This window comes from Drosophila grimshawi, unplaced genomic scaffold (genome assembly GCF_018153295.1).
Source record: "Drosophila grimshawi isolate 15287-2541.00 unplaced genomic scaffold, ASM1815329v1 contig_1377, whole genome shotgun sequence".
Classification (NCBI taxonomy): domain Eukaryota; kingdom Metazoa; phylum Arthropoda; class Insecta; order Diptera; family Drosophilidae; genus Drosophila; species Drosophila grimshawi.
The window spans coordinates 218330-246245 of NW_025062900.1; the positions used below are offsets into that span (position 1 = coordinate 218330).

Consider the following 27916-nt stretch of genomic DNA (forward strand, 5'->3'; position numbering starts at 1 on the left):
GTATGAGTGTAAATCGTGTGCTTGGAATGTCTCGCTTAACCTTCATATCAAATAACAAAGCGTCATGTACTGATAACATTAAGCTTAAAATGCGCATTTTGAAAAGCACAATAGATTGAGAGCTGTGATAGAAATCCAAAATATGTTTTTTTTATTTACGCTCAGCCAAAAATTCTATCCGGGGGGTCAAAAAAATTTGAAAGATAATGCTGCTTCTTATTTCAGCTATTATCAATAGATTTTTGCGTTTATTATTCCTTGATCTTGGCTGACCTTGTTTTGTGATTAGCATCACACGATGTTCTTCTGTTTTTTTGTTATTTAAAATCGCCAAAATTGTTGTCGAGCGCATATTAATGACGCATCTCTTTTTACAAGCTTAATATATAATTTTACATTCATTTATATTGACGGATGTATGACTATATAGGAATATTAAAATATATGTAAACATTTTTCAAAAATGGTTAAAAAAAATATATATATATGTATGTATATATTAAATATATTAATTTTAAATTATGTGTATTTAAAGGAAATACCCAGGGTGTTTGTAAATTTCATCAAGCAAATTTATTCCGGATTTGTTAAAGATAAGACCCTAAATGTTTGCCTAATCATCTTTCCGGATTGAGCCACAAATATTTATAAATAATTACATTTTTTGAAAAACAGGCTCAGTAAGACGCTGTTCGAGCGATTGTCAAGAGCAAAAGTTTCAACGAATTAAAAAAAAAAAGGAAAAACTGCACAGTGAATAAGCAGTATTGTAATGTAAGTTGTGATCTGTAGAATTTTTTATTTCTGGTATTACCGTTTTCAAAAAAAATGTTCTAACTGTGTGGCAACGCCAACCGCCCACGACAGTGCAAAACAGCTGTTTTTGCGGACAATCGTGAAAAACGTGGAGATGTTGCTTCTTTTAGACTAACAACGGTAGGGAAGTTGTTGGCAGCGCTGCCAAATAAGAGCGCCTAAGCAAGCAAGGCACACACACATGCGCGCATGTGTGTACATTTGCGACAACAAGCGAAAGAGAATATGCTTTCTCTTTTTTCTCGCGTTGTGCGCTCCTTCTTCACGGCTATAAATTCTGTCGCAAACAAAAATTGTGCGCTCTTTTTCAACAATACCGTCACGGAGATAGGACGTGCGTATTAGTTGCGCTATTTCGATTGCCCGTCGGCTAAAAAAAATATAGAAAAGAAAAAAAACAGTGCTGCTTTCTGACTGCCATCAATTTTTTAATCTAAAATATAAAACAAAACCAAAAAAACCTGAATATTCTTTCATTAATTGTTGGTCTTTTCCTTGACTCGTGTGTTCTCATTCACACATACAAACATACATGTATGTACATAAATATGAAATGCAATGCAACTATTCGTGTGCTAGTGTATGTGTGTTAGTGTGTTTGCCAACAAACAGCATAAATCGTAAAATGCGTTTTGATTATATAAAAATAAAATAAAAATAATGCTCAATGCAAAGCATAAGAAAAGACGCGAAAAAAGTGGCAAACAGGCAAAACACCACGAGGCGAAAATTCAGATTCAGCTGGCATTTTTATATTGTTGCTTAGGAAAATCAATTTCTCTGTCACATTTGATAGATTACATATTTAATATATATTGATAAATGTATATGTTCTTGTTTCATGCTGCAGTCACAACAAATTTGACAAGCCAAGAGAAACATTTCAAATATGCCGCAAAAGACCAACGGACACACAACTGCCACCGGCAACGGCTTCAATAGCAACAGCAATGGAAATGGCAACTCCTACGACATGGAAGATGGACAAACATTCCTCTTTACTTCCGAATCCGTTGGCGAGGGACATCCAGGTAAGTGCCTATGCCTATACACACACACACACATATATATATATATATATGTATATATACATATAGACAGGCAGGTAGACTATTATATTTAGCTACAATCTGCAGTTCGCTCAGCTCAATTCGCAACAAATCGTTTAACCGACCTCCTTATTGCATCATACATGCTACATACAAGTATGTATACATAAGTATGTGCGTGTGTGTATTTATGTATTTTTACATTGGAATGCAGAGTATGACAGCTTATAACAGTTGTAATGAAAAATATATCGATAATGTTGTTGCTTTAATTGTTCAACTCGTATTGATATGAATGATATTCATTATTTGTCATGGATATTTCCATTGAAAAAACGTGCTTGTTTACGCAGCAGCAGCTAGACAGCGGTATAGTGTGACCAGCTATCATCAACAAATTTAGCCCAAAATGAACATCGGTTTTTGGTAATATTCCAAATAGCGAGGGTTCTTGTAATGTGTGCAAATGCGTTCTTAGTTATGTACATATTTCAGATATATATTTGTATATACTGAATGCACTAATATGAAAATACACATATCAGCTGCCATATATTTTACACAAACTACCAGCTGGTCTCCCTTTCTCTCGCTTAGAGAGGCTGACCCAGCAACGTGTTATGTATGTGTGTACATAAATACATACATACATATAGACTGTTTTCGCACGCACTTCAAGTTTGCGAAACACGTGTTTTGCTACTCGTCTCTCACAAATCTAGCATTGTTGCGTGTAGTTTGTATTTCCAATTTACGAACTCTCAAACACAACTGGAAATACATATCTGAATATTGTTATGTATATGAATATTGAATATTGTTATGTATATATGTAGATATATAGGTACACATGCTGTATATTATTATAGACTAACGATAAGGATGAGCGACCTTTTTTTTCCGACACGTTGATTGCTCTTACCATTTGTAAAGTTAATTAAGTCGACTTAAATGGTGAAAATACATGTGACAAGAGATTATGTCACAGTTCATAAAATAAGTTCCACTGATTATGATGGATTAGGTTTTATGGCAGTTTTATCTCTACTATATCAATATGTTTAAAGTATTAAGCTTTTAAGGCCAAATTAAACAAAGCATTCTGAAACTCTTAAATTTTTAAATATTGATCTGTAAAAATCCACCGGACATGATGGTGCACTTTCTTTAGAGATTTTTTTTTCCATTTTTCAATCGTCGTGTCCGTAAACATCGTGATCTGATGTGGGGTTATCAGCATCTCCACGAGGGCTAGGAGCGCCTATTGCTTTCAACTTAATTACTTTTATTTAGATTAACAATATTCACATACATGCCATACATTAACATGTGTGATTTCATCGAAATCAAAATAATGCGATTGTCATTTAAATGATTAAACACTTTTTTTTTTGATCTTTGGCCACCATTAATATATATTCTGGCATTTTGTAAAAAAAAACAGGGTTTTTTCTTGTCTGACGCCAGAAACCCAAACATAATTTTCGTGTTAAAAATTTCAAGTGGCATTGAATTTCGCTGTCATTCGCAAAATGAAAATCCAAATTATCAGCAATTTCCTGCGTCTGGTTTATATTTTCAGTGGGGTTGGTGGCATTGCCTGGGCACAGTTCTTTCAACAATTCCTCCCTTCTAATTCTAAATCGACTCTTATCTTTTGCAGACAAAATGTGCGATCAAATCAGTGATGCTATCCTGGATGCCCATCTCCGACAGGATCCCAACGCCAAGGTGGCATGTGGTAAATATAAAAAATTATTTAAAAAGTCAAGCAATTAAATGAGATAAATAATATATAATAATAGCACAACTCTCACAAGAAATTTTCTCAACTTAAAATTAAAACTTTTATTTTATGAAAATGGAAGAAAACTAGCGCAAAATTATAGCAACGTTTTTTAAATGTGCACTTATAGTTAAGAAAATTAGAAATAAATAAGCGATTTCTATAAAGTGCGTAATTGGTACTATTACTTTTTTCGCAACAGTATAACACAAAATATTGTAAACATGACAAGGCTGCTCAGAGCTAAAATTTCTAGCAAACGAATAATAAATAAGCGGAACAAAGCCGAGCATAGGTGCGTTTTTGATGCTGCGACAATTTCAAACAATAAACAACAACAGTCACAGTAATAACAATATAAATAAGAAAGCAAACAATGCTAAAACAACGAAGTGTCACATATGAATCCACATTTGCCAGATCTTTAATTAAAATCCTTTTTAAATTGTGTTTATTCTAAATAGAAACTGTGGCAAAGACTGGTATGATTTTACTTTGCGGCGAAATCACATCGAAGGCGGTGGTCGACTATCAGAAGGTAGTCCGTGAGACGGTTCAGCACATTGGCTATGACGACTCTTCGAAGGGTAAGTATCTCCTACAAGTTGAGGAAAATCTCTTCCTTTTTGGGTGGGTGTGCGAACAACAATTGAACAACAATTACGTGTTATACTATAACATATGTTAAATATGATAATTAAATGAAATACCATACCAAATCAACCCAAAATCAAAAAGGTTTCGATTGGAAGACGTTGAATCTGCTCGTAGCTATTGAACAACAATCTCCCGATATTGCCAACGGCGTTCATGTTAATCGCGAAGAAGAGGATGTCGGCGCTGGTGACCAGGTATAACAAAGCATATCCGTACCCTAATTATCGACTAAGTGATGCCGAAGAATGTGTGCGTTTGTTTGTTATTATTATTATGTTCACATTGCGTTTAATATTATTCTCTAAATCATAACGTTTATTATATACATACATATATTTATCTCATAGTTACTTTTTCGCTTGAAGGCCAAACCAAAACCCATATTCTTGTTATTGTTCTCTAGGTCGAAAATGTTCTTTTGTTTTTATTTTAAAATATTAACTGCAAAGAGAACTTATAAATTATAATTTTAGGAAATTTAAAATATTTTTTAAAATTCAGATTTTTGCTTAAAAGTATTAATTGTTGAAAGGAAATCTTGAAATCGATCTTCTTTGTATATGGATTGAAAAGTTTGTTTTGATATTTAAAAAAATGATATTCATCACAAAAATTTATTGATCATTGTTTTGTATAATCATCTAAAGGGGCTCAAACGACATTTGATCTTAATGCATATCCATATTCATGATGATTTGAAGAAGTTGATTGAACAAGTTATCTTCGATTGGGCTGCATTTATGAAATAAATTTTGGGACTTCTAACTATATACACATTAATCTTCATTTTAACAACATCTCAGAGAACATGCCATTTAATTACATACAAAAGTTGCATGCGAAAGAAAATTCCCTTTGCGTTAAACTCTCAAGGAGAAAAGTGTGATATTTGTGGCTATTATAATCAAATCAAATCCCCAGCTAGGATTGCAGCAGCAAACCTTTGTCGAGCAGAAAGAATGGTGTCGTCGTCGTGCTTGTTTAAAAATATGTTTTCATATACAATCCAGCAATTGAATTTGATGCGATATGTTGTAGTATTAAAAGGGGTTAATCTCATAACTAAAACATTACTTATGTATTTCCAATTTGTGCTGCGCTCTCTACTTTTTATCTCTTTCGTTTCATATAAAACCAAAACACACACGATACATTAACCTTATATTGATACCTAATAATACCTAATTCGCAAACGGTTCTATAAACGTCGTACAAAAAGGTTTCGATTATAAAACATGCAACGTGCTCTTGGCATTGGACCAACAATCGCCTGAAATTGCTGCCGGTGTGCATGTTAATCGTGCTGAGGAAGAAATCGGTGCCGGAGACCAGGTGTGAACTAAGAACAAGTAGAAATTCATTCATTTCTCGGCTGGCCGAGTGTAATATGCCCTTTCCAAGAAATATCTATTTGTCGGTTACGGAAAATTATCATCAGTATATTTAAATAACACGTATGGAAAGAGTGTAATTAATAATCACATGTACCACTTGTGTTGCATATTTTTTCTTTCTTATTTATATGCGTAACTAATGTTAAAAGAATGCCTAAAATTCCTTTTAAATCAATGCGTTTTATTTTGAAACGGAATTGTGTAATATCGCACACATCGCTGTTATAGCTTGAACAATATTCTCGTATATGATATCCAAGTTGACCTTTTCATATTCAAATCTTATGAGACATTATCGACACATCGTACTGTATTTATGTCATGGTTTCATTTTGGTGTATTTTTAAATTTGTAATTTAATCGTAACTCTCCCTCCAGCCACGATTACATTATCTATTCCATATTTGTTGCTTGCTAACCTTTTATCAAAATTATCTAATATTTTACTTAAGTTAACTAAATGTACTAAAATTAAAGCATTGCTTTTTAATGTTATTGTGCTTTTGCATAACACAATTTTCATTACTAATTCGATCTTTCGATTAATTACAGGGTATTATGTTTGGCTATGCCACCGATGAGACTGAGGAATGTATGCCTTTGACGGTGGTCCTGGCGCATAAGCTAAACGAAAAGATCGCCGAGCTGCGTCGCTCGGATGTGTTCTGGTGGGCTCGTCCCGATTCCAAGACACAAGTCACCTGCGAATATCTGTTCAATCAGGGATCGGCTGTGCCTAAGCGTGTGCATACAATTGTTGTGTCCATGCAGCATTCGGACAAAATTACGCTGGACACTCTTCGCTCCGAGATTATGGAGAAAGTTGTAAAAGTTGTTATTCCCGCCAAATACTTTGATGCCAATACCATTGTGCATATAAATCCCTGCGGTCTGTTCGTTATTGGTGGCCCAATGGGTGATGCGGGTTTGACTGGCCGTAAAATTATTGTGGATACATATGGCGGTTGGGGTGCACATGGCGGTGGCGCATTCTCTGGCAAAGATTTCACCAAGGTCGACAGATCGGCGGCATACGCAGCACGCTGGGTGGCCAAGTCTCTGGTCAAGGCTGGTCTCTGTAAGCGCTGCCTGGTACAAGTCTCGTATGCCATTGGTTTGGCCGAGCCGCTTTCCATAACCGTCTTTGACTACGGCACCTCCCATAAGTCACAAAAAGAACTTCTGCACATTATCAAACATAACTTCGATCTACGACCCGGTATGATCGTAAAGTAAGTGCAAGATTCACATTATATCATGTATCTAAAATGTACTTATATTAATTATATATTTATTTCTTTTACCATACAGAGACCTAAATCTGCGCCAACCAATTTACCAGCGCACCAGCACATATGGCCACTTCGGTCGCGATGGCTTCTCCTGGGAGCAGGCAAAGCCTTTAGATATCAATTGACTAGACGCTGACAGTGCCTCGTCGTCGGAGTCGTCGCCGTGTACTAAAAAACGAAGGACATTTAAAGAAACAACAACAACAGCAACGTAATTTTTAGTTATTAGTTAAAAAGTAAGTCAGGCAGCAGTAGGCTTGACAGCTTTTTAGGCTTTTTCATTGCTAAGCTATAATAAATAAACTTTCTATAGTTCATACATATTGTGTGTGTATGCAGCCATTTATACAATTCTGTTGTACTGGTCAAATCTGCATATTCATTATCTATATGTATATCTATATATATATATATATATATATATATCTATATATATATACATGTGTACAATCTGTCAGTAGCAGCGAATATAGCTCAATTACCAATTCGAGAGCATCTGTTTTATCTCAACAATTTGTTATTTACCACATCAGAAAAAATTTTAAATTTAATTTTTTTGAATTTTTCATTTAAGAACTGTAAATTTTAAATATTTTTTTGTACACTTAAATAATTATTTACTTTTCGGATGCTTTGAATATAATTTTTAATATCCTGTGCCATCAAATGGGCATAAAATAGACTTTGGACCGTTGTGCAATTGTATGCTATAAAATATAAATTAATTTTGATACGCATCAGAAACAAAGTCGATCGATCCTGCTAAGTCTATTTAATTATTCGTAATATATGCAAGTTTGTGTAGATCAGGCCGGACTTGGGTACAGGATATCTTGTAGTCATGTAGAGCATTCTTAATTGTTCATTAATTGCTATTTTGTCTTGTCGATTTTGGTATTTAACCAATACTTTTAATCAACTTAAGTGTACATTACTTAGACTTACCAAGTTTTGTATTTGCTGTATTTTCCTTTACAAAAATATATTTTTGAATACAATTATAGAGTTTTTAATTGTTATTTGTTTTTGTTTATTGTTGTTTGTTATTATATTATTACGGCAAACCGGCGAGGATGTGGCGCGAGAATGTTGCATAAGCTGCTCTCGGTCTAAATATTTCTGATATTACACTTAGAAGTAGATATTTGATTATTTAAAGTATTAGATTATCTGGCAACTACGAAACATTCTAAAATTATTGAAGGAGAAAGTTAGCTCGTCTGTTTTTAAAGAATATGTAATAAGCATAGAGCTTACAAATCTCGGACTGCGCTTAAGCATAGTAAGTTCATCATGTGTATAAATAAATATGTACATATATATACGTACTCTAGAAATAGGTATATTTTTTTTGACCCAAACACACCATTTTTAAAATGTTCACTTTTCCATGTAAATCAAAGCAAGACAAGAAAACCCAAAAACGTCATCTAGCCGTTTTCAGAGTCAAAAGGCAAGAATATCGTAAGAAGGCCATGACAAATGTCTGGCTGATACAGATACCATTATGAGAGTGAATAACATCTGACTACTAAGTATTGCAGCAGCCAGTTTTCGACACGCTACAAACAGTATTCGAAATGCCAACATAAAGTGCTGCTCAATGAATTTATAAGAAGCGCGGCACAAATGATATTTCAAGAAGTTTTCGCACAACAGATTTAATTAAATTAATGTAATAATAAATATATTTAACAAGTTCGTATTGTTCGATCGCATTTCGTGGGTGCCTAAAAAAAGTAAGCCAAAGTAGACAGTAAAATATTACCGTTAATTATTTTACGAAAATTACTTTGTTGGGAAATAAATTCATTTTCACATTTTCACCAATTAGACAATAAAAGTGCCGTTTAAAATAAATCACGAGCTCTGCCGTTCTATATTTATACATTTTAATCCTAGTTAAAGTAAATGGCGTAAGATTGAATATAATAAAGTTATTGCTTATGATATATATTTCTATTCATTTATATGCTTATCTCAATGGAGCGTACTTAGTTGTTTGCAAATGAGGTGGGTTGTGGAGGGGCGGCAGAGGGGTTTATCTGGTTAAGCTCATAGCTTTTGTGTGTAGGGTTTTCTTTATGTGTATTATAATTTTTCCATTCCCAGATCTTGTTCACATCAATTAATTGTACGTAAATATGATAAACCAATGACCAAAATAGTTTTGAGGCTTCCAAACGAAATATTTTAGAAGTTATATGAAGTAAAATTGAAATATTTTACCAGCAGTTGCAAGACAAAAGTCGCAATCGGATTTGCCACCGAGTTTTTCAATCTATGTCGTATCATTATATAGGCCGCAGCCGTGAAGAGAAAATAGAAACCAAGTAAACAGCTCACAGACCATAAATAGTTAATGTTCTCAAAGCCAAGAAACATCAATAAAAACTGCGACTTCTTAAACATGCAGAAAATTTCGGCATCACAAATTGTATCGCCTCGTCCATAGTCATATAGAGCAGCCACTAAACCCTCCATACCATGGCGTAGAAAACTGAGCGACATCAGAAATCGCATTATGGGTGATATATAGATTTCCTTGCCAAAACCAATGCCATAGATCGAAAGTAAAATTAGGGGAACAGCCAGAACTGGTCCCATAAACATGCTATTCTAAATAGAGAATAATAATTATTAATAAGTAAAACTGTATTATGTATTTCTCGCACTTACCACCAAGCTAAGTCTACTGGATATGAGAAGGCCAAAACTGTCCGAAGTAAGGGCCGTTAAAAATGCGACTGTGAAGAGCATGACGAATCGAAACCATTCCAGGGGCTGACTGGACATTAAGTACACAATTGTCAAATAAATGACGGCCAGGACAAACATTAGCGGCAGCTTGGCAGAGATCATAGCGGCATAATAGGAGCTTAATCGATACCACTGATTGAAATATTCACGCTTCAACAGCTTGATGTCCGTGGGAACTGCAGTTAGAAAAAAAGGGCACTTAAAAAAAATAAATACTTAAGCGAAATGAATTTACATTGCAATAACACCGGCATCATGGGCAGATACAAATAAGCAATGACAATGGTGAACATGAAGCCAAAATTGAATAAGGCCTTTGAAGCATGTGTTCCCACGCCGACGTAAATACCTCCCACAATCAGGGCCAGAATTATATTCATATAAATCTTAAGTTTGATGTGCGACTGCAAAAAATCAGTTCTATTTAGTAAAAGCGATTGATTTTCTTCAAAAAGTTACTCACTTTGTCGCGCCACATTTGGAGCATCATTCGCATGAGCAGCAATTTGTATTGCATCCACCACGTGGACTTCGGGCTCAGGAGCTTTGGATTAATTTCCTCCTCGAATTGTTCAATTTCATAGTAGGAGGAGGCACCCGATGTTGTATCCGACTTTGTTGGTGTCACCTTGCCACTGGCCACGGCTGGAGTCCAGCGGGAGACTCTGCCATTGCTTGTTGCCTGCACCATGCGATCGTGATAATTGTTGCCGTACTCGTTGCATGCCACTTCGATTATAAAGTCCGCAGGATTGTAGGTGAGCGGACAGGACAGACCTATGTGATTCATATATGGCACAATGTTCTCTCCACTCCCCTGATAGATGCACTGACCCTCAGCGAGCACGTACACCTTGTCAATCATTTCGAAAATCTTTGCAGATGGGGTGTGCATTGAGCAGATGATGGTTCGTCCACCGGATGCCAACATTTTGAGAAGTGCAATACATTGGGAACTAGACAGATCGTCGAGGCCACTGAAAGCATCAGATGAAACAATAATTGGTTATCTCCTCTTTACGGTAGACACACACAATGGTTTAAACTTACGTTGTCGGCTCATCCAGAAATAATATGGGTGGATTGTTTAAGAGTTCGAGCGCAATTGACAGCCGTTTGCGCTCTCCGCCGGATATCCTTTCTGTCTTGGTGTTCTCAGCACTTTTTAAGCGCAACATACACAAAATTTCATCAATCTACAATGTAGAACTGAGCTAGTTAGTAGTTTTTAATACTTTTCTTATTTATTTATTTACTTTATGTCAACTAAAACCAGTCAATACAAAAATTATACAAAAAGTAAAAATAGATTAAATTAAATTTATAAATGAAGGAATATTTATAAGAATTGTTGGGCTGCTTACCACTTCAAGCTTTTGCTGCAATTTTAACTCATTTCCCAGTTTTAAGTTAGCCGCCAGAAGCATCATCTCTCTCACAGTAAATTGCAGGTCGAGAACATCTGTCTAGTAATTAATTAAAAATGAAAAATACAAAATGAAATTCTTTGTAAATCTTTTTATATCAAATTAATTTTGCTAATTAACAACATACCTGCATAATATACCGAGACATTTTGCGAAAGATTCGCATGTCCCGCGGACTGTTGTTGACCAGAATCTCACCAGCTGAACTAATCGCTCTGTAAAAAAGTTCTCAACTGATAATATCAGTATAATTTAAAACGTTAACTGCCTTACCCAAATCCTGCCAGTAAGTTTAACAGTGTTGTTTTGCCTGCACCAGAGGGTCCCAAGATTGCCGTGAGCTCATGAGAACGGAATTCACCATTAATATCGCGCAAAACTTGTTTAATATTTTGTGCTGCTCATAAAGAAAATTCACGTAAATTAAAAAATTATAGACACTAAGCTTACGGCCACAAGTAGAAGATAAGGATTACTATTTATGGCCAATAAATTCAGTAAGCATTAATTAAATGCCAATGGTATGCGAATAAAACTTGCCATTCCTTTGATCAGGCACGTCGTATGATAGTCCTGCAAATTCCAAATTCACCGCTGGCCAGATGGGCAAATACTTTAATCCGTTCGACTGATTGTCCTCTGTGTCAGCTAATTCAACACTAATCGCATTTATATCGCTGCTGTAGTCAAGCGAACTGCCGCTCTGGGAGCATGTGGTGCCCTTTACACCATGATCAAGTTGCATTGTGACTTCTCTTTCTCACCGGGTGCCCAACAAAGACATTCTCAGTTTAGTGAGTTAACTGGGTGGAAAATTGAAAGAATATTAGAACAAGTGAATTTGGCCGATATTCAAGCTCATAGTTTGAATATCTGTAAAAGAAAAAAATCAGCCTTTTCTTATAGATAATTAAACGTAGGTTTAAGAATTCAATTAATTAACTTTATATACAATATGATCGACGTGAACCTTAGCGTGCTTTCAGTCCAATCACTATCTTGTTCTAGGGTACAACCTTGTTTATAAAAAATGAGATTGACTTAAGTAATTAACAGTGTAATTAATATGTGTGTACTTCAGTCACACATTTAATTGATAGGTGTACCTGACAGATAATCTGTCAAAAGACTATTGTAATTAGAGTAATTATCAGCATCACAATTAAAAAACGTGCCTTCGTCCATTATATTTGAGTGGATTGCTATACTTAAATGTATTAAGTTTATATACATATTAATCTGTTTCTGTTTACGTATTTAATAAATGAACTGTATATATATTAATATATATATATATATATATGAAATCACCCAATATTCCTAAATGTTTTCAAATTTATAGGTTTAACAATTAAATTACTTAAGTTAAAATACAATATGATCGACGTGGTAACCTTTGCGTGCTTCAGTCCAATCACTATCTTGTGCTAGGGTACAACTTTGTTTATAAAAAAGAAGATTGACTTAAGTAATTAACAGTGTAATTAATATGTGACTAAAGTACACACATATTAATTACAATATTAATTTCACACATTTAATTGATAGGTGTACCTGACAGATAATCTGTCAAAAGACTATTGTAATTAGAGTAATTATCAGCATCACAATTAAAAAACGTGCCTTCGTCCATTATATTTGAGTGGATTGCTATACTTAAATGTATTAAGTTTATATACATATTAATATGTTTCTGTTTACGTATTTAATAAATGAACTGTATATATATTAATATATATATATATATATATATATATATATATATATATATATATGAAATCATCCAATATTCCTACATGTTTTCAAATTTATAGGTTTAACAATTAAATTACTTAAGTTAAAATACAATATGATCGACGTGGTAACCTTTGCGTGCTTCAGTCCAATCACTATCTTGTGCTAGGGTACAACTTTGTTTATAAAAAAGAAGATTGACTTAAGTAATTAACAGTGTAATTAATATGTGACTAAAGTACACACATATTAATTACAATGTTAATTTCACACATTTAATTGATAGGTGTACCTGACAGATAATCTGTAAAAAGACTATTGTAATTAGAGTAATTATCAGCATCACAATTAAAACGTGCCTTCGTCCATTATATTTGAGTGGATTGTAATACTTAAATGTATTAAGTTTATATACAGATTAATCTGTTTCTGTTGACGTATTTAGTAAATGAACTTCGTTTTTACTTATTCAATTCACATTAAATTATGTATCAGCAACACAATATTATACAAATTAAATAAATATCAGAATTATATTTTAACAGCTTGACATTTAAAAATTCAAATTGAAATATATATATATATATATATATATAGAAATATATATATATATATATACATTTATATATAATAAAGTATGAAATCACCCAATATTCCTAAATGTGTTTAAATTAATATACGTAGTATCTGTTTTGTATTTATTAAACAGGCTTTGTTTTTACTTTTTCAAATCATTTTAAATGAAATAAATATGCATATAATTGCTTGATTTTTTATAGCAAAGCTCACAGAAATATTTTATTCTATTTCCGTGACTTCGTGTTTGTCCGATCTATAATAATTTTGATCATTGCACACACATAATATGGAAAATATGCTTAAATATTGTTCAGCTGTTTCCCTTCAATGCTCAACACTCACTGGTGATCGAAATAAAAATGTGGGAGCTAAATTGCTCTCATGTTCCGCTTCAATTAAACAAAAGCTAAATGCCTTAACATTTCTCTCGGCTTCCAGAGACTAACTACACAATGTGCCTTCGCCCTCTGAAATCAAATTTTGCACTGAGAAACTTTTTTCTCTCGGCTCTCGGCACTAGAGGCGAATAAGTTCTGACGCTGCGCAGCTCGTTTAAAAAAAAATACAAAAATGAATTTTGATTTTCAATTGATTTCAAAGTAGTTGAACAACTGACCGCAAATGTCTGTCTATCTGATTATTTCTGAGGGTTGCTTCTCGGAACTTTCTAAAAAAAAAAAACACGACTTGCTCAGACTTTTGCAATTATCACGTTGCGCTGTGCTAGCTTCAGATAAGCTCAGTATTTGGGGCCATCTAGCATCCACTTATCAGACAGTATTTAGCTGCAGCGGAAATTGTATTCTGATTTGTGGCACTAACTGGTACCAGCGACTTCGTACTTGTTGGGTGCGCAGTTTAGAGCACAACATAAGGTCAGCTTATTTAATCGTTTTATCTCTGCATTCACTGATAATAGGCTATGTACATGTAAGAAAATATAACCCAATTTTATTGTATACACAAGTGCCAGTGCCAGTTACTTTCGATTGAGGCATTTGGGCAGTCGTCTTTCTTAATATACGTTTGTATACGATCAAGTGCGTGACCATTGCACCGAATTGCGCTTACATATTTATTTCATTTATTTTGATTTTTATTTTTGTGGTACGGTGGAATATTTAAATCGTACTTTTTGTGCCACTGTTCACAATTATTTCTTTAAAGGCTTGTATACAAAAGTGTTTAATAAGAGTATACGTGATTTCAGATTCGATTTTTATTATATTGTTTGTTGAAATGTGACTAATGGTGCATGCAAGTGCAGTGAACCAACGCATGTTGAAGCATATCTGATATGGTTTTGTATGACAAATATAGTTGTAAATACTTTGCTTACTATTAAATGAAATCAGTGCATGACTCACAATATATAGTATTTCATGTGAGAGTCAATATGTATCTATACGTAAATACTAGACTCAAAGAGCCCTTTCAACTTCGAAGCTCTTGATTTCGGATGCAATTCAATGAATTTTCCTGCTTACCGGTATGCATATCAAATAAATGCATACATCAATTTAATATAACTGTGCCTCTGCATACAAATACTAGTGTATATAGATATGTACGAAGTCGAACGATTTACTTCGTCTTGTCGTCAACGTTGTCGACTAGCAAGTTCATTGAACGGATTTCAAATACTATGAACCCATGTGCACTATTTTACTTTTTGATATTACAAAGTTCGCCGGAACAGGCTAAAAAGCTTTTTCTGCTACACTCACTCCACTTTCTATTCGGATATATATTTATTATTTCCCTGGTTTTCCACTCTCTTCACAATAGCGTAGCGGGTGTGCTAAATGCATGCAACAGCGTGGATAGCGACAGAGACGGCGACGGCAACGACGACGACACCAATGACTTGTTGCACCGAGAAACGAAAATGTACTGAAAACAAATGAAGGAAGAATGATAGAGTTTTGCGGGCTGACAGGCACACACAGCACACACACATATACACGACCAGCGATGTGTGTATGTATGCCTACACACACACATGAAAGGGGGGAAAATGCATATGTATTATGTACGCACGCGAAAGCGTGTTGCGCACTTAAGCTGAGAGAAAAACACGCATACTATCTGCGCAGCACACAAAGAAAATACTCAAAGAATTCTTCTAGGGGAAGAGAAGTATCTTCGATTGTGCTCTACTCGGGAATCCAGTTTCATTTTTGTACACTCAGAAAAAGATCACACTGAATTTTAGAATGTTGCTTTACTTTCGGCGCCAATTAAACCTTGAACTTTGTTATTTAGAAAGTATATTTCAAAAAACCAGGGTTTCTCTTTTCTTAATTTCAAGTTACATTTTTCTAAAATTTAGAAAAAATATGTATAATTTTTAGTCTTTTTTTTATATGTGCACCAGCAAGCAACTCTAAACATAAGTTTTTTGTTGCTCATATTATTTATAAACATTAGTATCTGACATGTGCCAAAATTTCAGATAGTTTATAAATTCAAATAATTTATATCTAAAAAACGTAAAATTTTAAGGCGATTCGTGTTTCCGCTGATCTACTTGGACTCCAACGTAGGCAAAAGCTAATCTTTTAGTTTTCTGAATGTAACAAGACTTGTATGGGTGAGTTTAGGATCTCTCATCTAGATGCTCTTTGACAGAATGATGCTTTTGAAATATAAATACTACAAAAATATGTTCAGGAAGTTAAATCGATCATTCATTTGGCAAGCTAAATTGTAATTAATTATACAAATTGCTTAAAACCGGCTTTTCTTTTGCACATTATCATATTTATAAAGTTCCCCATTTTTTCTATGTAATCTTCTCGTTTTGTTAGTTGGTGTCTTCTTCTTAGCCTTCTTTAGGTACGACCTACCGCAATATGTTTATACCCTGTGCGCGGAGACTGTTAATAAAAAAATTAATAAAGTTCTGTATGTGTATTGAATTGCAGAAGTGGACAACTTCGGATACGTTAAATAAGCTACAACTATTGCTAATTATTATCATTATAATATCAGGTATTTTTGATATTACGACCCCTTATATCCACAAATGTTGTTACAGAGTATATATTGTGTTTATTATTGTAAATACATGGTATTCATTAGTTTAGGTGATTACTCTGGATAACTTGTTCCCGTGCCTCTCGCTCTTAATGTCGACACATCGTGTTTACAGCTCTGTCTGGCAACAATCATAAAGTAGTTGCCAAGCAACCTGAAAACGGAGGCAACAATAAATGGGGACTTATATTTTATTTGTATTTACCTATGTCGAGGTACGAAATTAAAATTTACATGTCCAGAGTTGACAGCCTCTGGTCAATTTCTATTCAATTTCGTTCGCCACATATTTCAATACATTTACCTATCCCTTAAAGTAAGTTTCGTGTGCCAGTCAGTTGCAAGCCACAAAAATGTGTAACCATTTTTATCATTACAAATGTATTGCAAAACTATTTATCCAATAACAGAACAGCTGCGGTCAAAATAATAGTAGTGCACAAATATATTTTGGAAAATTATTAAAAAAATAAATACGTAAAATAGAGTAAACAAAATATGAACATTTTAATTAAGTACAAGGAATCATCAGTAAAGATCAACATTAAAAGTTGGCATAACTTTAAAATGTATTATCAAAAAAATTAAAATTAGATTATATTATAATAAATATATATTATTCATATATATTATTATTATATTATTAAATGGATCATTACAATAATAGTGGAATAATAGTGAAGTTTTTTTTAGCTTTGGCTGGTGCTAAATATTATTTCAAAGAACTAGATATGATGGGTGGTTATATTTAACAAACAAATATTTAACTACGTTAAGTATTTGGAAAAGAATAGTATTTTAAAAAATGCCCATATAAGAAATCAAACATTTTGAAGACTTCTCGATTTGATCATCATAAAATGCTATTATTTTGAGAGCAATTGTGCATATCTATATGGAGTTTAAAGCGCCGACCAACAGACCACTAGTCTACAATGCACCAGCAAAATGCTGCCGTCTTATTATGTATGTACATACACACATACACATAGATACACAAATATACATGAAGGCGCTGACTCAGCAGAAACTGTCTCGCCCAACGGATTTAATGGTAGGTCTACCCCATTGTAAATTGAACCAAACCAAACCTGCTATACCTGGCTTTAGAGAACTTAACGGTATACTTACATGCCATATTCATTTGGTTTCGTGTCAGTTACCAAATTAAAATACAAAATGTACTTATTTAAAATTAAAGGGTTTCTTTCCCTACGTTGCTACAAACTGAATAAATGAATATTCTTTTGAAATGAAAATGTCTGTAAATAGAAAATACTTACAATTGTAATAAACTTTATTACAAAAAACATTCAATATAAACTGTTATAAAGCAATAAAAAATAAGAAACTAACATTTGTTCGTGTAAATATACAAAATTAAAAAAAAAAAATGGCGATACAATTTTTATTTCATGAATAGACTCCCTTATACGATTATCATTTTCGTATTTTTTCATTTGATTTTAAGCTAATACATTTTTATTGTATTTGAAATGTAGATCCGTAATTTTCTTTCCCGAAACCCAATATATTTCTCAATTGGATATTTTACTATAAATGTAATTGTTCATTGGTTTGTAATTTTTTTTTAAATTCAGATCACTGTGGTACTATCACACATAAATGAATCTATTTTACGAAAACTAAGCGTTTCAGTTCTAAGACAGATTAGTGAAATGTTCGTAGATACATTTGGGGTACATAAATATACATACAGAAAGCTTTAAACCCAACAATAAAAAAACAATAATAATATTACTTTTATTAGCGTGTGGTCTTAAGCTTCCAGCGCAAGAAAAGGTAGGCCGATACCCGCAGCACTACAAAAATAACAACAAGCGCCACAATATCAAGTGTGAAATTCGCATTGACCATGTCTAATTCCTCCAACGTGGTTATGGGTGACTTAAAATGACAATACGTCTGGAAGCACTTGAGTTTTTCTCGTGCATATCCATAGGTGGCCAAAGCCGTACCCTCGAACCCATAACGAATATACGATAGATAAGTGATCCACCGCAAATAAACGGGTATTGCGTCGAACGAAACGAAGAAGCCGGAGAAGAGGAGGAACGGCACCGACATCACGGGAGCCAGGAAAACACCATTCTGAACATTCATGGCAGCGCCGACGACCAGACCCACAGATTGAGCTACAAAAGAAATCATCAGACAGGCCGAGAGGAACATACTGAAACGGAACAGTTCCCAGGGTTGTGAGGTATAAAAATATACGATGGATACGTAGATGATGCAGAAAATGGCCTGTGAAATAAAAATATATGTGTAGAATAATAGTTAATAATTAAACTAATAATAAATACTATAAACTATCAACACTCACCTGGAATGGTAGATCAGCAACTGAGATGGCTAAATAGTATGACTTCAGCGAATACCAGCGATTAAAGTTCTCTTTTAGCAATACAGGCATTTCAAGTGGGACTAAAAATATTTATATTATTGTGTTATATGAATACAATTTCTATCAAACAGATCGACTTACATGACAAAATCGTAATGGTCATAGATGTGTACATCAAGAACAACATGTGAAAAACAGAAAGCCCAAATTACTTAGCACTTGGGCGCCATCGTTGCCAATATCGTAGTACAGTGCGCCAATCAGAAAACCAACCAAGAGATGAGCAAACAAACGCAAGTACATTAAAGTCTAAAACAAAAAAAAAAAAAACATATAATCTTAATAGCATAAGTGAGCTAAGTATTAATAGCTATAATTCCCAGAACGTACCCAATCGCGGTAACTGAAAAGCAGTGTTCTCTTTAGAACTACCCAGAACTGATGAAATTGCGATGTTGGATAGCGTTCGGGCGACGTGATTTCCTCGGAAAGTAATGCAGTGGCACAATTGTCAGATTTGTCCACATCAATCATGGCGTCACCTTTCTCATTGGTGGTTACCACCATAGCTTGCTGTGGGGCCAATCCGTTCGTGTCCTTGACAATGTCGTTGACCATGCCATTGAGCAGGCCATTATTCAGAGTGAGATTATCCTCGTACTTGCTGCCACTAACGTTGGACAGATCGTTCTTGTCCAGAATAGCTTTCAGATTTTGCACCTTGACCAGATCGTTGCGTGCCTTGAGACCCGCATAATCGGCCGATGATCGAATGTCCCGTTTGCCATTGTCAATGGCCTCGACCAGTTTCCGGGTGTGATCACCGTGCTCGCCGCACGATACCTCAATCACATAGCTAGCCGGATTGTGGTAGCTAGGACACTCTAGGTTCAGGGTGGATAAAAAAGGCACCAGTTGCTTTGTGCTACCCTGATACACGCATTGCCCATCCGCAAGCGTGTAAAGCTGATCAAACATTTCAAAGAGTCGAGCTGATGGCTGATGAATTGTACAGATTACAGTACGTCCACCAGCGGCCAACATTTTCAACAGATGAATACATTGGAAACAGGTCGAACTATCCAGCCCCGAAGTGGGCTCATCAAAGAACATAATTGGCGGATTGCTAACCAACTCCAGAGCGATCGATAGACGTTTCTTTTGGCCACCGGACAAGTTGCGAGTCATTGTGTTGCGATGCTCGCTCAAACTTAGAGTCAATAGAATGTCATCTATCTGCAAAAATAAACCATATTTTATTTACATGTATATCGAATAATTTATGAGTTTTATGTAAGCATGATCTATCTGAGAATTCACGATTAGACATCTGATGAATTTATAGCTTCAATTTTAAACTAAATTCTCAATCTAAATTAGTTTAACTATATTTAAAATAATACAAATCAAAGATTGAACTTTTACTTCTAATAATAGACAACCTAAATCAGTTATCGACTAGGCAACACTTACGCAATCAATTTGTATAATTGTTCATATTCCTCAGAAATAAACCATATTTTACATAAATATCGAATATTTTATGTCTTATGTAAGCATGAACTAAGAATAGGAACACATATTCTATTGACATCTGATGTAATTAAGCACACACTCTAAATAAGACAACTTCCCATTACAATTCCAAACTAGTTTCTAAGCTACTTAAATCATATTAAAAAAAAAAAAAATTAATAAATTTAACTTTCAACTTCTTCCACTGGAAACAGGTAAGAGTATGATCGAATATATATAGCCGCGATACACATACAATTTATTTGCACAGGGTATACAATTATTCATATCATTGGATCGCCATTAAATACGACAAGCTAACTTAAAACTGGTTTTCAGATTGTATTTTCAGACTGTCTTGAATGTTAAAAATAAAACTCAAAAACATTTTCTAAGCTACTTTTAATATATCACTTCGAATTGGTTGTTGAACCTGGTTAGCCTATTGATAAAATTATTGACAATTGTCTAGACACGGCTAGTGGGTGCTTTAATCAAACAAAGCCCAAAGTACAATGTATACTTGATATGATGTTCATATTTACCATTGAGTTCTTTTCGACTTTTGTGAACTTTTTGCTCAGCTTTAAATTTGTTGCCACTGTCATTGCTTCCTGTACGGTTAAATTGCCGTGCAGCTGATTATCCTGCATTATGTATGCCGACAATTTCCGAAAGGTGCTCAGATTTCGTTCTGCACCATTCATGGTGACGCTGCCTTCAATATTTGACGTTCTGGGGGGATGGAATTTAAGATTTTTCAGTTAGTATGCATTATTATTTGTATATGTCTGCCCGTTTATATATGAGTGACCGGTTATGTGTGTGTTTGTGCTTAAATTTGCTTTTAATCTTCGTACGTATAAAGAACGTATAAACCCGAAGTAGAGAAGCGGTTCATAAACACAGTAATAAATACATATACTTGTACAAGGTTGGTGCGAAGTTCAGTTACGCTTAGCGCTTAGATCAATATTCATTTAGGAATGTGTGTACACTCAATGTACGTACATTGGTATGCAATGATAATAAAATACAAGAAATAATGGTTTTCTTTGCCATGGAATAGAAACAGTTAAATAGTGAGACGGACATGAACAAGTATGTATACATTATGGGGTCGGAGGCGTTTTTTTCAATGCGTTACACACCTCACAAAATTGTAAGACTGAAAAAAAAACAGATTACACGCCGGAAACACGTGCTTCATTGCGATCGAGCTCGTCGCTCATATAGTTTCATGGCTATCACGCAAAAACAAATTTTTAATATTTAAATATAATTATTTTTATAGAAAAATGTATTCTGTACATTTTTTTACACATAGAAAATTATATTACAATTCAATAATAATTCTACGTGTACTTACTTATAGCCCGACAAAATATTGAGTAAAGTACTCTTTCCAGCCCCCGATGGTCCCATGATAGCAGTAAGTTCTCCAGAACGCAAGCGCCCGCTGACTCCTTTGAGAATAGTTTTGGCATCTGTAAAAATAATTTATTAAACGATTAAAAATGCAGTTATTTGTAGAGTATTTTTAGAAGCTGTTTAGATTTTCTACAGAAAATTATTCAAGTCAAAAATAAATATAATAGACAATTTGGGGTTCAATGGCCCTTATGTACTTATTTCACTACTCTCCATAACAGAAACATATAACTGCTCATCACAATGTGCATATCAATAAGCAGCTAAGTGCATCAATAAAAAAAGTATATATATATACATTCATATATAAGAATATTGCAATATGAAAATTACGCACTATCTATGTGAAAAAGATTGATCAGACAGCACCCAAAATGTTACCAAACTTGTTTTGTCAAGATTCCAAAGCAAAGTCCATTAGTCGGCAGTTTTAGAATTGTCTTTCACGCGACTAGAAACTCGAGAAACTCGGTAATGAAATGCGAATATATATGTTTGTTGCAAATTAAATATGTTGTTGTCGGCTTGAGTTTTATTTCCCAGTTATGGCCAAGTATATAACTGTTTCATCGTTTGACAAGCATTGCAAGACAACGTAATTAAAAAAATGTTTTATAACTACAGCTCAACGTGTCATGACCTGAAACTTGCAGCTATAATATGCATTACTTTCGACAGCTTATATAATATATATTAAATATTTTACACACTTCAGCGAGCTGGATAAAATTAGGCCTTCGCCGGTGAACCTCAACAGCAAACGGTTAGAAGACGACTACATAACCACTATGATTATGAAATCTCTTCGCATTAAACTGTTTTAAAGAAACAAGGACAAGCTGCAAACAAAAACTAGTACGCAGCAAACTAGTGTGATTAGCTTAATTGAGTAATGTGAATTATCTTACTTAAGGCGAGTTAATTAACATGAGATACGAATCAGAGTTTTTCATAAGATTGTGTAATTGTATCGTACTTCATATGTGTTCATATGTATTATATAAATTGCTAGTTCTCAGTTGAATACATTTCACTTGTACTCAAGCAATGTAGCCATAAGAAATTTGTGAATATTAAAAATCTGATCATTTGCATGCCTTCGGCATTTTATTGTTTACATTTTAGCCAACAGTATTTGCCTAGTTTCTGCAATTTATTTGCAGTTGAAATACTGAAATACTCTGTGTATAGACTCACACACACATATTTCTGAGTTGCTGTGTGAAGAATTTATAAATGGTGAGCAAAAAAGATCACTCGCAACATGTGCAAAACAACCTTCAATTAGTTGCTTTCTTGACCTTTGTATTAAATGGCTGTCAACTGCATTAAGTACTACAACTCTTAAGACAAGTATTACTTTTTTTTTCAGTTTTAAAGCAGTAATGCGAGAGTACTAAGTTCGTCGTTGATTGACACGTTACAAAACTCACTTGAAAGGGCGAACTTGAAAAGGTCGCAGTCCAAAAACATTTACTCATAGTAATCTCATTCAATCCTTGCCGTTTTGTGAGTCAGTGCGAAAATTGAATGCCTTATTCTGCAGTCGGTTTTCTCGCAATTATATATACATATATAATTAATTAACTTCTTTAATTAACAATTAGCTGAGAGTAACAACAGCTGTGGCTAACACGTATTCATCGCATTTATCGGAATTATTCATAAATATTTCCCTCTCTTTAGACACGCATACGCATGCGTTGATTGATTATTGATTTGTGTGTTTGTATGTATTGAGAGATATCAATAATGTCTAATTAGTTGCGTCGACGCATGTAAAACAAGACGAGTATAAATGAGTAAATATGTACTTACTATCAGAATACTCTCTCTTCCATTATCATGATGCACATAGCATGTGTACATGGTGCGTACTTATCTAGATATGTATATGTCTCCCATTACTTGATATCAATAGTGTCTAATTAGTTGCGAAGATTGTACTTAAGGGTGAACGTAAATATTATCAGAAAACTCTCCATTAACAGGATGCACATCGCAAAGAGTTTATGTACATGTACATACATATGTATACTGCATATACATATATAGAAGCGAGTACAATAGCAAGAGCTGACAGACATGATTCGCATTGGGAATTACTTAGTTGTTGGACTGTTTTCTATGCTCAACAAAAACATTGCTAATGGGGTCGTGTATTGAGGGCTACAGTGGGGCAAAAGCAAAGGCAGAGAGAAGTTTATCTGCGTTTTAAGTGGAATGGGTTTGTTAATTACTCAGCTTCGTCGTACTAAGCAACTGAGTCCAAAGTTCCAAGCTAGCTCAAAATGTGGCAACGCTGTGTGTTCAGTTCAGGCAACTGCTGATATAGGTAGCTAGAGAACAAAGAAACCAGAAACAAGCACACAGAGCACAAGTAAAAACAAAACTGGACTGAAGTACTATACTCAAAGAGAGAGAAAAAGAGAGAGAGAAAAAGAGAGAGAGACACAGCAGATAATAAAATTAAAAGCAAGTGCTAGAGACTCAGACTGAATAAATGCGAAATTCAATTCTAAAGAACAGCAAACGGCAGCTGCTGTGTTGATACCCTTTTTAGTTTTATTTATTTCTTAATTTATACATTAAATATGTATTTTTTGTTGGTGTAATCTTTAGAACGTAAATTTAAGTGGTATATTTTGTACTTACTACTGCGATTGCCCTCCTTGACGCGATATGTCAGATTGTGGAACGCCAAATCGACTGGGGGTCGCTTTGGTAAATGCTGCAGTGTCTTCGGCTGGGCGGGCACAATTTGGGGTTTCACTTGTGCGGCGCCACCATTTCCGCTAACGCCCAATCTGTTGTCGTTTAATAGATTTTTATTCTCGTTCGTAACCATTTTATTTTAGTTTTTATAATTATTTATATTTTGAATACTGCAAAATGCAGCCACACGTATGTTTTTAAAATTTTTTTTTTTGTGTAATCCGTGATTGAATTTTTGTAGTTAGAAAAATGCTATTTGAATGTGTGTATGTGTATTCTTGGACCACTGTGCTGCATATAGGGTTACATTAGCCGCCCCTTCTGCTCTTTTTATGTTTCAACCACCGTCAGCATAGGGGTCGCTATAGAAAATTTTCCACCCGCTTGGACGCGTAAAATGTTACTATTCTGCTTTCTCGAGTTTCCAGCACTTGACACACTCGCGACGCGATCGCAACTAAATCGCCACCATTCGAGGTAATGGAACAAAGCCAGAAATCAAGCGACTTGCACACAACACACACCAGCGCAACCTCTCTCAGTTGCGACGCGAGTACAGTGGACGCAGCTCCAATGCCTTAGCTGAGAGTAGAAGTGCGACGACAATAGTCTGTCTGAGTTCTTACTGCTCTCTCGCTCTCGCCCTCTCTCTCTGTGTTCAATGTATAGGCCGATGCGGTTGCGGAATAAATTCTCATCGCTGAATTGATCGAATCTCAGAGCATTTTCGTATACACACAGCTTTATTGTTTTTATGCCATAAAAACAGACACTTACACGTACTACATAACACACATACACACACACATGCATGCATACATACACATATGTTCATAAATGTAAACATATATATTGGTAGGTATTTTAGCTTAGCTGTTATGTTATTTAGCTACATTTAATCTATTTACAAGTCAAGTTATTATGTGACTAAATGGGTAAGTTTTAAATATTTAATTCAAAAATGCAATATCTAACGGGGTTTTTGTCTAATTACCAATTACACATTTGTGTCACATTGGGAAAAATCTTGTTTCCTCTCATTGCATTTTTCTAACGATTATTCAACTTCCTTATCAGCGACAACTACACAAATTTATTATACGTCTTCTATATACGTATTTATACATAAGTTCACAAATATATACCTATATAACATACATATATATTTTCTGATAATAAATACACGTTTTCGGAAACTGATAACAAATTATCAATTTGATACAAACTCAATTCAAAGTTCTTTTTTGATGTCGAGTTTTAGTACTTGTAGGAATTATGACACTTCCATATTTCCCACAGTTGTAAGCTTATCTCTAGGGAGCAAAGTCCGTATCTGCTCTCTCTTCAAGTGATGCGTCAGAGAATTTTTAGAAGTTTTTATGGAAACTGAAAATAAATATAATATCAGCAAAATATCCAAAATTTATAATAAGCCTATATATATTAGATTTAGGAAAATTTCTAAATATGAAAAAGTGAAGATATATGTGTACATAGTTATCTAAACTTTTTTGATATATATGTATATATATATATATATACATTTCCAATACTAACCACTGACATTAACGGACTTTGCTACTAGTTATCATCTGGCTAGTTACCACCGAAGCTTATTTTATTATATGTCCACTTTGATAATTGGATACTGTCGATAAGGTATATACACCTAACTGTTAATGGGATCGTTATTTAATGACTGCGCTATCTGATAAGAATTATTAGCGGTGTTTTAATTATAATATATAGTACCATTATCAACTCAGCTACAATAAATTACAATGTTAAATATGAAGAGTTTTGTGTTGCACATTTCCTAGTTATTTCTAAAGATAGAAAATCCTTTTAGACTCTTTTTCTTAAATCCGACGTAGAATAATCAATAACTCAGTTGCAATAATTTTAAATACATGTAATATTTATTAATTTCCCAATAATATTTCGACAGATATAAAGTCTATTAATACTTAAATATCTCTTATAAAATATTATTTTAAATATGTAGAGTTTTGTTTTTTTAATTTTTCTATAATTTTTCTACAGATAGAAACTCAATCAATTATCAAGAATCTTAAAAAAATGGGAAGTTAAGTTTTTATATGAATCCCACAAAGCCCTTCATTTTTCTCAATTGACCGACATAATTGACATATTTTCATACTGCATAATTTTTGCAATAATGCAAAAAAATAGTCAAAACAAGCCGGTTTTGTACTTTTCAGTCTTCAATAAGAAATATATTGCAATCTCAATCTACTATCTTTGACGCAAGGTTTTTATCTATTTTCGTGCTTTGCACAGAGTTTAGTTCATTTAAACGTCACGCCAATAAATAATTATTGTTTTCCAGTTTTGCAAAGCAACAAGTTTCCCAAGTAAAGTGTGGGTTTCCCATTGACATTGTTGTTTTTCCCATTGGGTTTTTGTGCTGCTGTCAATCTTTTTTTTAGGATTAAGAAAACTAGAATTTATGCATTAAGGTATATTATATATAAAGGAGAAAAAGTCAAGTTGAATTACAATTGTATCATGCTAAGTTGAGGTTTTATTTCTGAGTTGTTCATATTGTATAAAAAGGGAAAACTCAAGTTAAATTACAATGTAATGAGTTCAGTTTGTTTTTATGGAATTATTATATTGCATATAGGGAGAAAATTCAAATTAAATTACAATTTTATTATGTTGAACTCAGGATTTATTTATGGATTTTTATTTATTTTTTAAACAGGAAAAGTCAAGCATTATATTGAGTTGAGGTTTTAAAGATTACTACTTACAGATTGTTATTTTCCAAAAACTGTTCCCAACTATAATTATTCATGGTTATATGGATAATTGGATGATTTTACTTGATGGAATGGAATATCAGTTTAGAGCACTTTGGGAAACTGTCGCACTGGATTGTTAGAGCAACAGGTGGCAGCGTTAACTAAAAAATCTCAATTTTATGGCAGCGTTGTCAAGTGTTATGCATTTTTTCATTAAGTTATATGTAAGTTTAGTCAGTTTGATATATACACTTTTTTGTGCGTTCCACAACAGCAGCTTGCGAAAGAAAAACTCGAACCGGCAGCCACTGGAAACGATGCCACACAACTGGAAACGCATTTTGCGAGTAACGACGAATTGTGCAGCGATTGCAAACACACTCACACACATTGAGGCGATGGCCTTTCGTCTGTATTAGTCCGGTTATCCACCATAAACTGTGTAAGTGTGTGTGTGCAAAAGCGAGTTTAAGCTTAGCCAAAATTACGTCAGGCGGTCGCTGTAACTAATGTACAACACCAGTTACACAAAGATTCACAGATTCATACATACAGTTGTAAGCATTCATACTTTACACACATACAC

The 27916-nt window shown here is 34.1% G+C and overlaps 3 protein-coding genes across 12 annotated transcripts; 1 reads left to right on the forward strand and 2 right to left on the reverse strand.

Moving 5' to 3' along the window:
• The first annotated feature begins 673 nt into the window (after nt 1-673).
• Nucleotides 674-7992, forward strand: LOC6562664 (S-adenosylmethionine synthase). Of its 6 annotated transcripts, none has more exons than XM_032736017.2 (7): nt 674-774; nt 1667-1847; nt 3529-3606; nt 4116-4238; nt 4390-4502; nt 6255-6934; nt 7014-7992. In XM_032736017.2, the coding sequence occupies exons 2-7, from the start codon at nt 1706-1708 to the stop codon at nt 7117-7119; spliced, it is 1242 nt and encodes a 413-aa protein (XP_032591908.1). In that variant the 5' UTR covers nt 674-774; nt 1667-1705; the 3' UTR covers nt 7120-7992. The 6 variants fall into 6 exon arrangements, with proteins under 6 accessions (XP_032591908.1, XP_032591911.1, XP_032591909.1 ...); XM_032736020.2 differs by lacking the exon at nt 4390-4502 and adding an exon at nt 5528-5640 and having other exon boundaries at nt 714-774; nt 7014-7313; XM_032736018.2 differs by lacking the exon at nt 674-774 and adding an exon at nt 1119-1350 and having other exon boundaries at nt 7014-7313.
• An 846-nt stretch (nt 7993-8838) lies between these two features.
• On the reverse strand, nt 8839-15384 carry LOC6562663 (ATP-binding cassette sub-family G member 4). 5 transcript variants are annotated; one of them, XM_001989391.3, is made up of 10 exons: nt 15222-15384; nt 11722-11984; nt 11455-11578; nt 11309-11396; nt 11119-11220; nt 10805-10950; nt 10218-10731; nt 9990-10158; nt 9674-9930; nt 8839-9613 (listed from the first exon to the last, which is right to left on the reverse strand). In XM_001989391.3, the coding sequence occupies exons 2-10, from the start codon at nt 11924-11926 to the stop codon at nt 9188-9190; spliced, it is 2031 nt and encodes a 676-aa protein (XP_001989427.1). In that variant the 5' UTR covers nt 11927-11984; nt 15222-15384; the 3' UTR covers nt 8839-9187. The 5 variants fall into 5 exon arrangements, with proteins under 5 accessions (XP_001989427.1, XP_032591984.1, XP_032591983.1 ...); XM_032736093.2 differs by having other exon boundaries at nt 14862-15384; XM_032736092.2 differs by lacking the exon at nt 15222-15384 and adding an exon at nt 13837-13938.
• Nucleotides 15385-17924: 2540 nt separating this feature from the next.
• On the reverse strand, nt 17925-27481 carry LOC6562662 (ATP-binding cassette sub-family G member 1). Its single transcript, XM_032735756.2, is given in 9 exon segments — nt 17925-18801; nt 18881-18981; nt 19043-19090; nt 19093-19210; nt 19292-20137; nt 20962-21151; nt 21786-21903; nt 24503-24654; nt 27340-27481. Coding segments are annotated over 9 exon segments (2118 nt in total). The 5' UTR covers nt 27384-27481; the 3' UTR covers nt 17925-18300.
• Nucleotides 27482-27916: the final 435 nt, after the last annotated feature.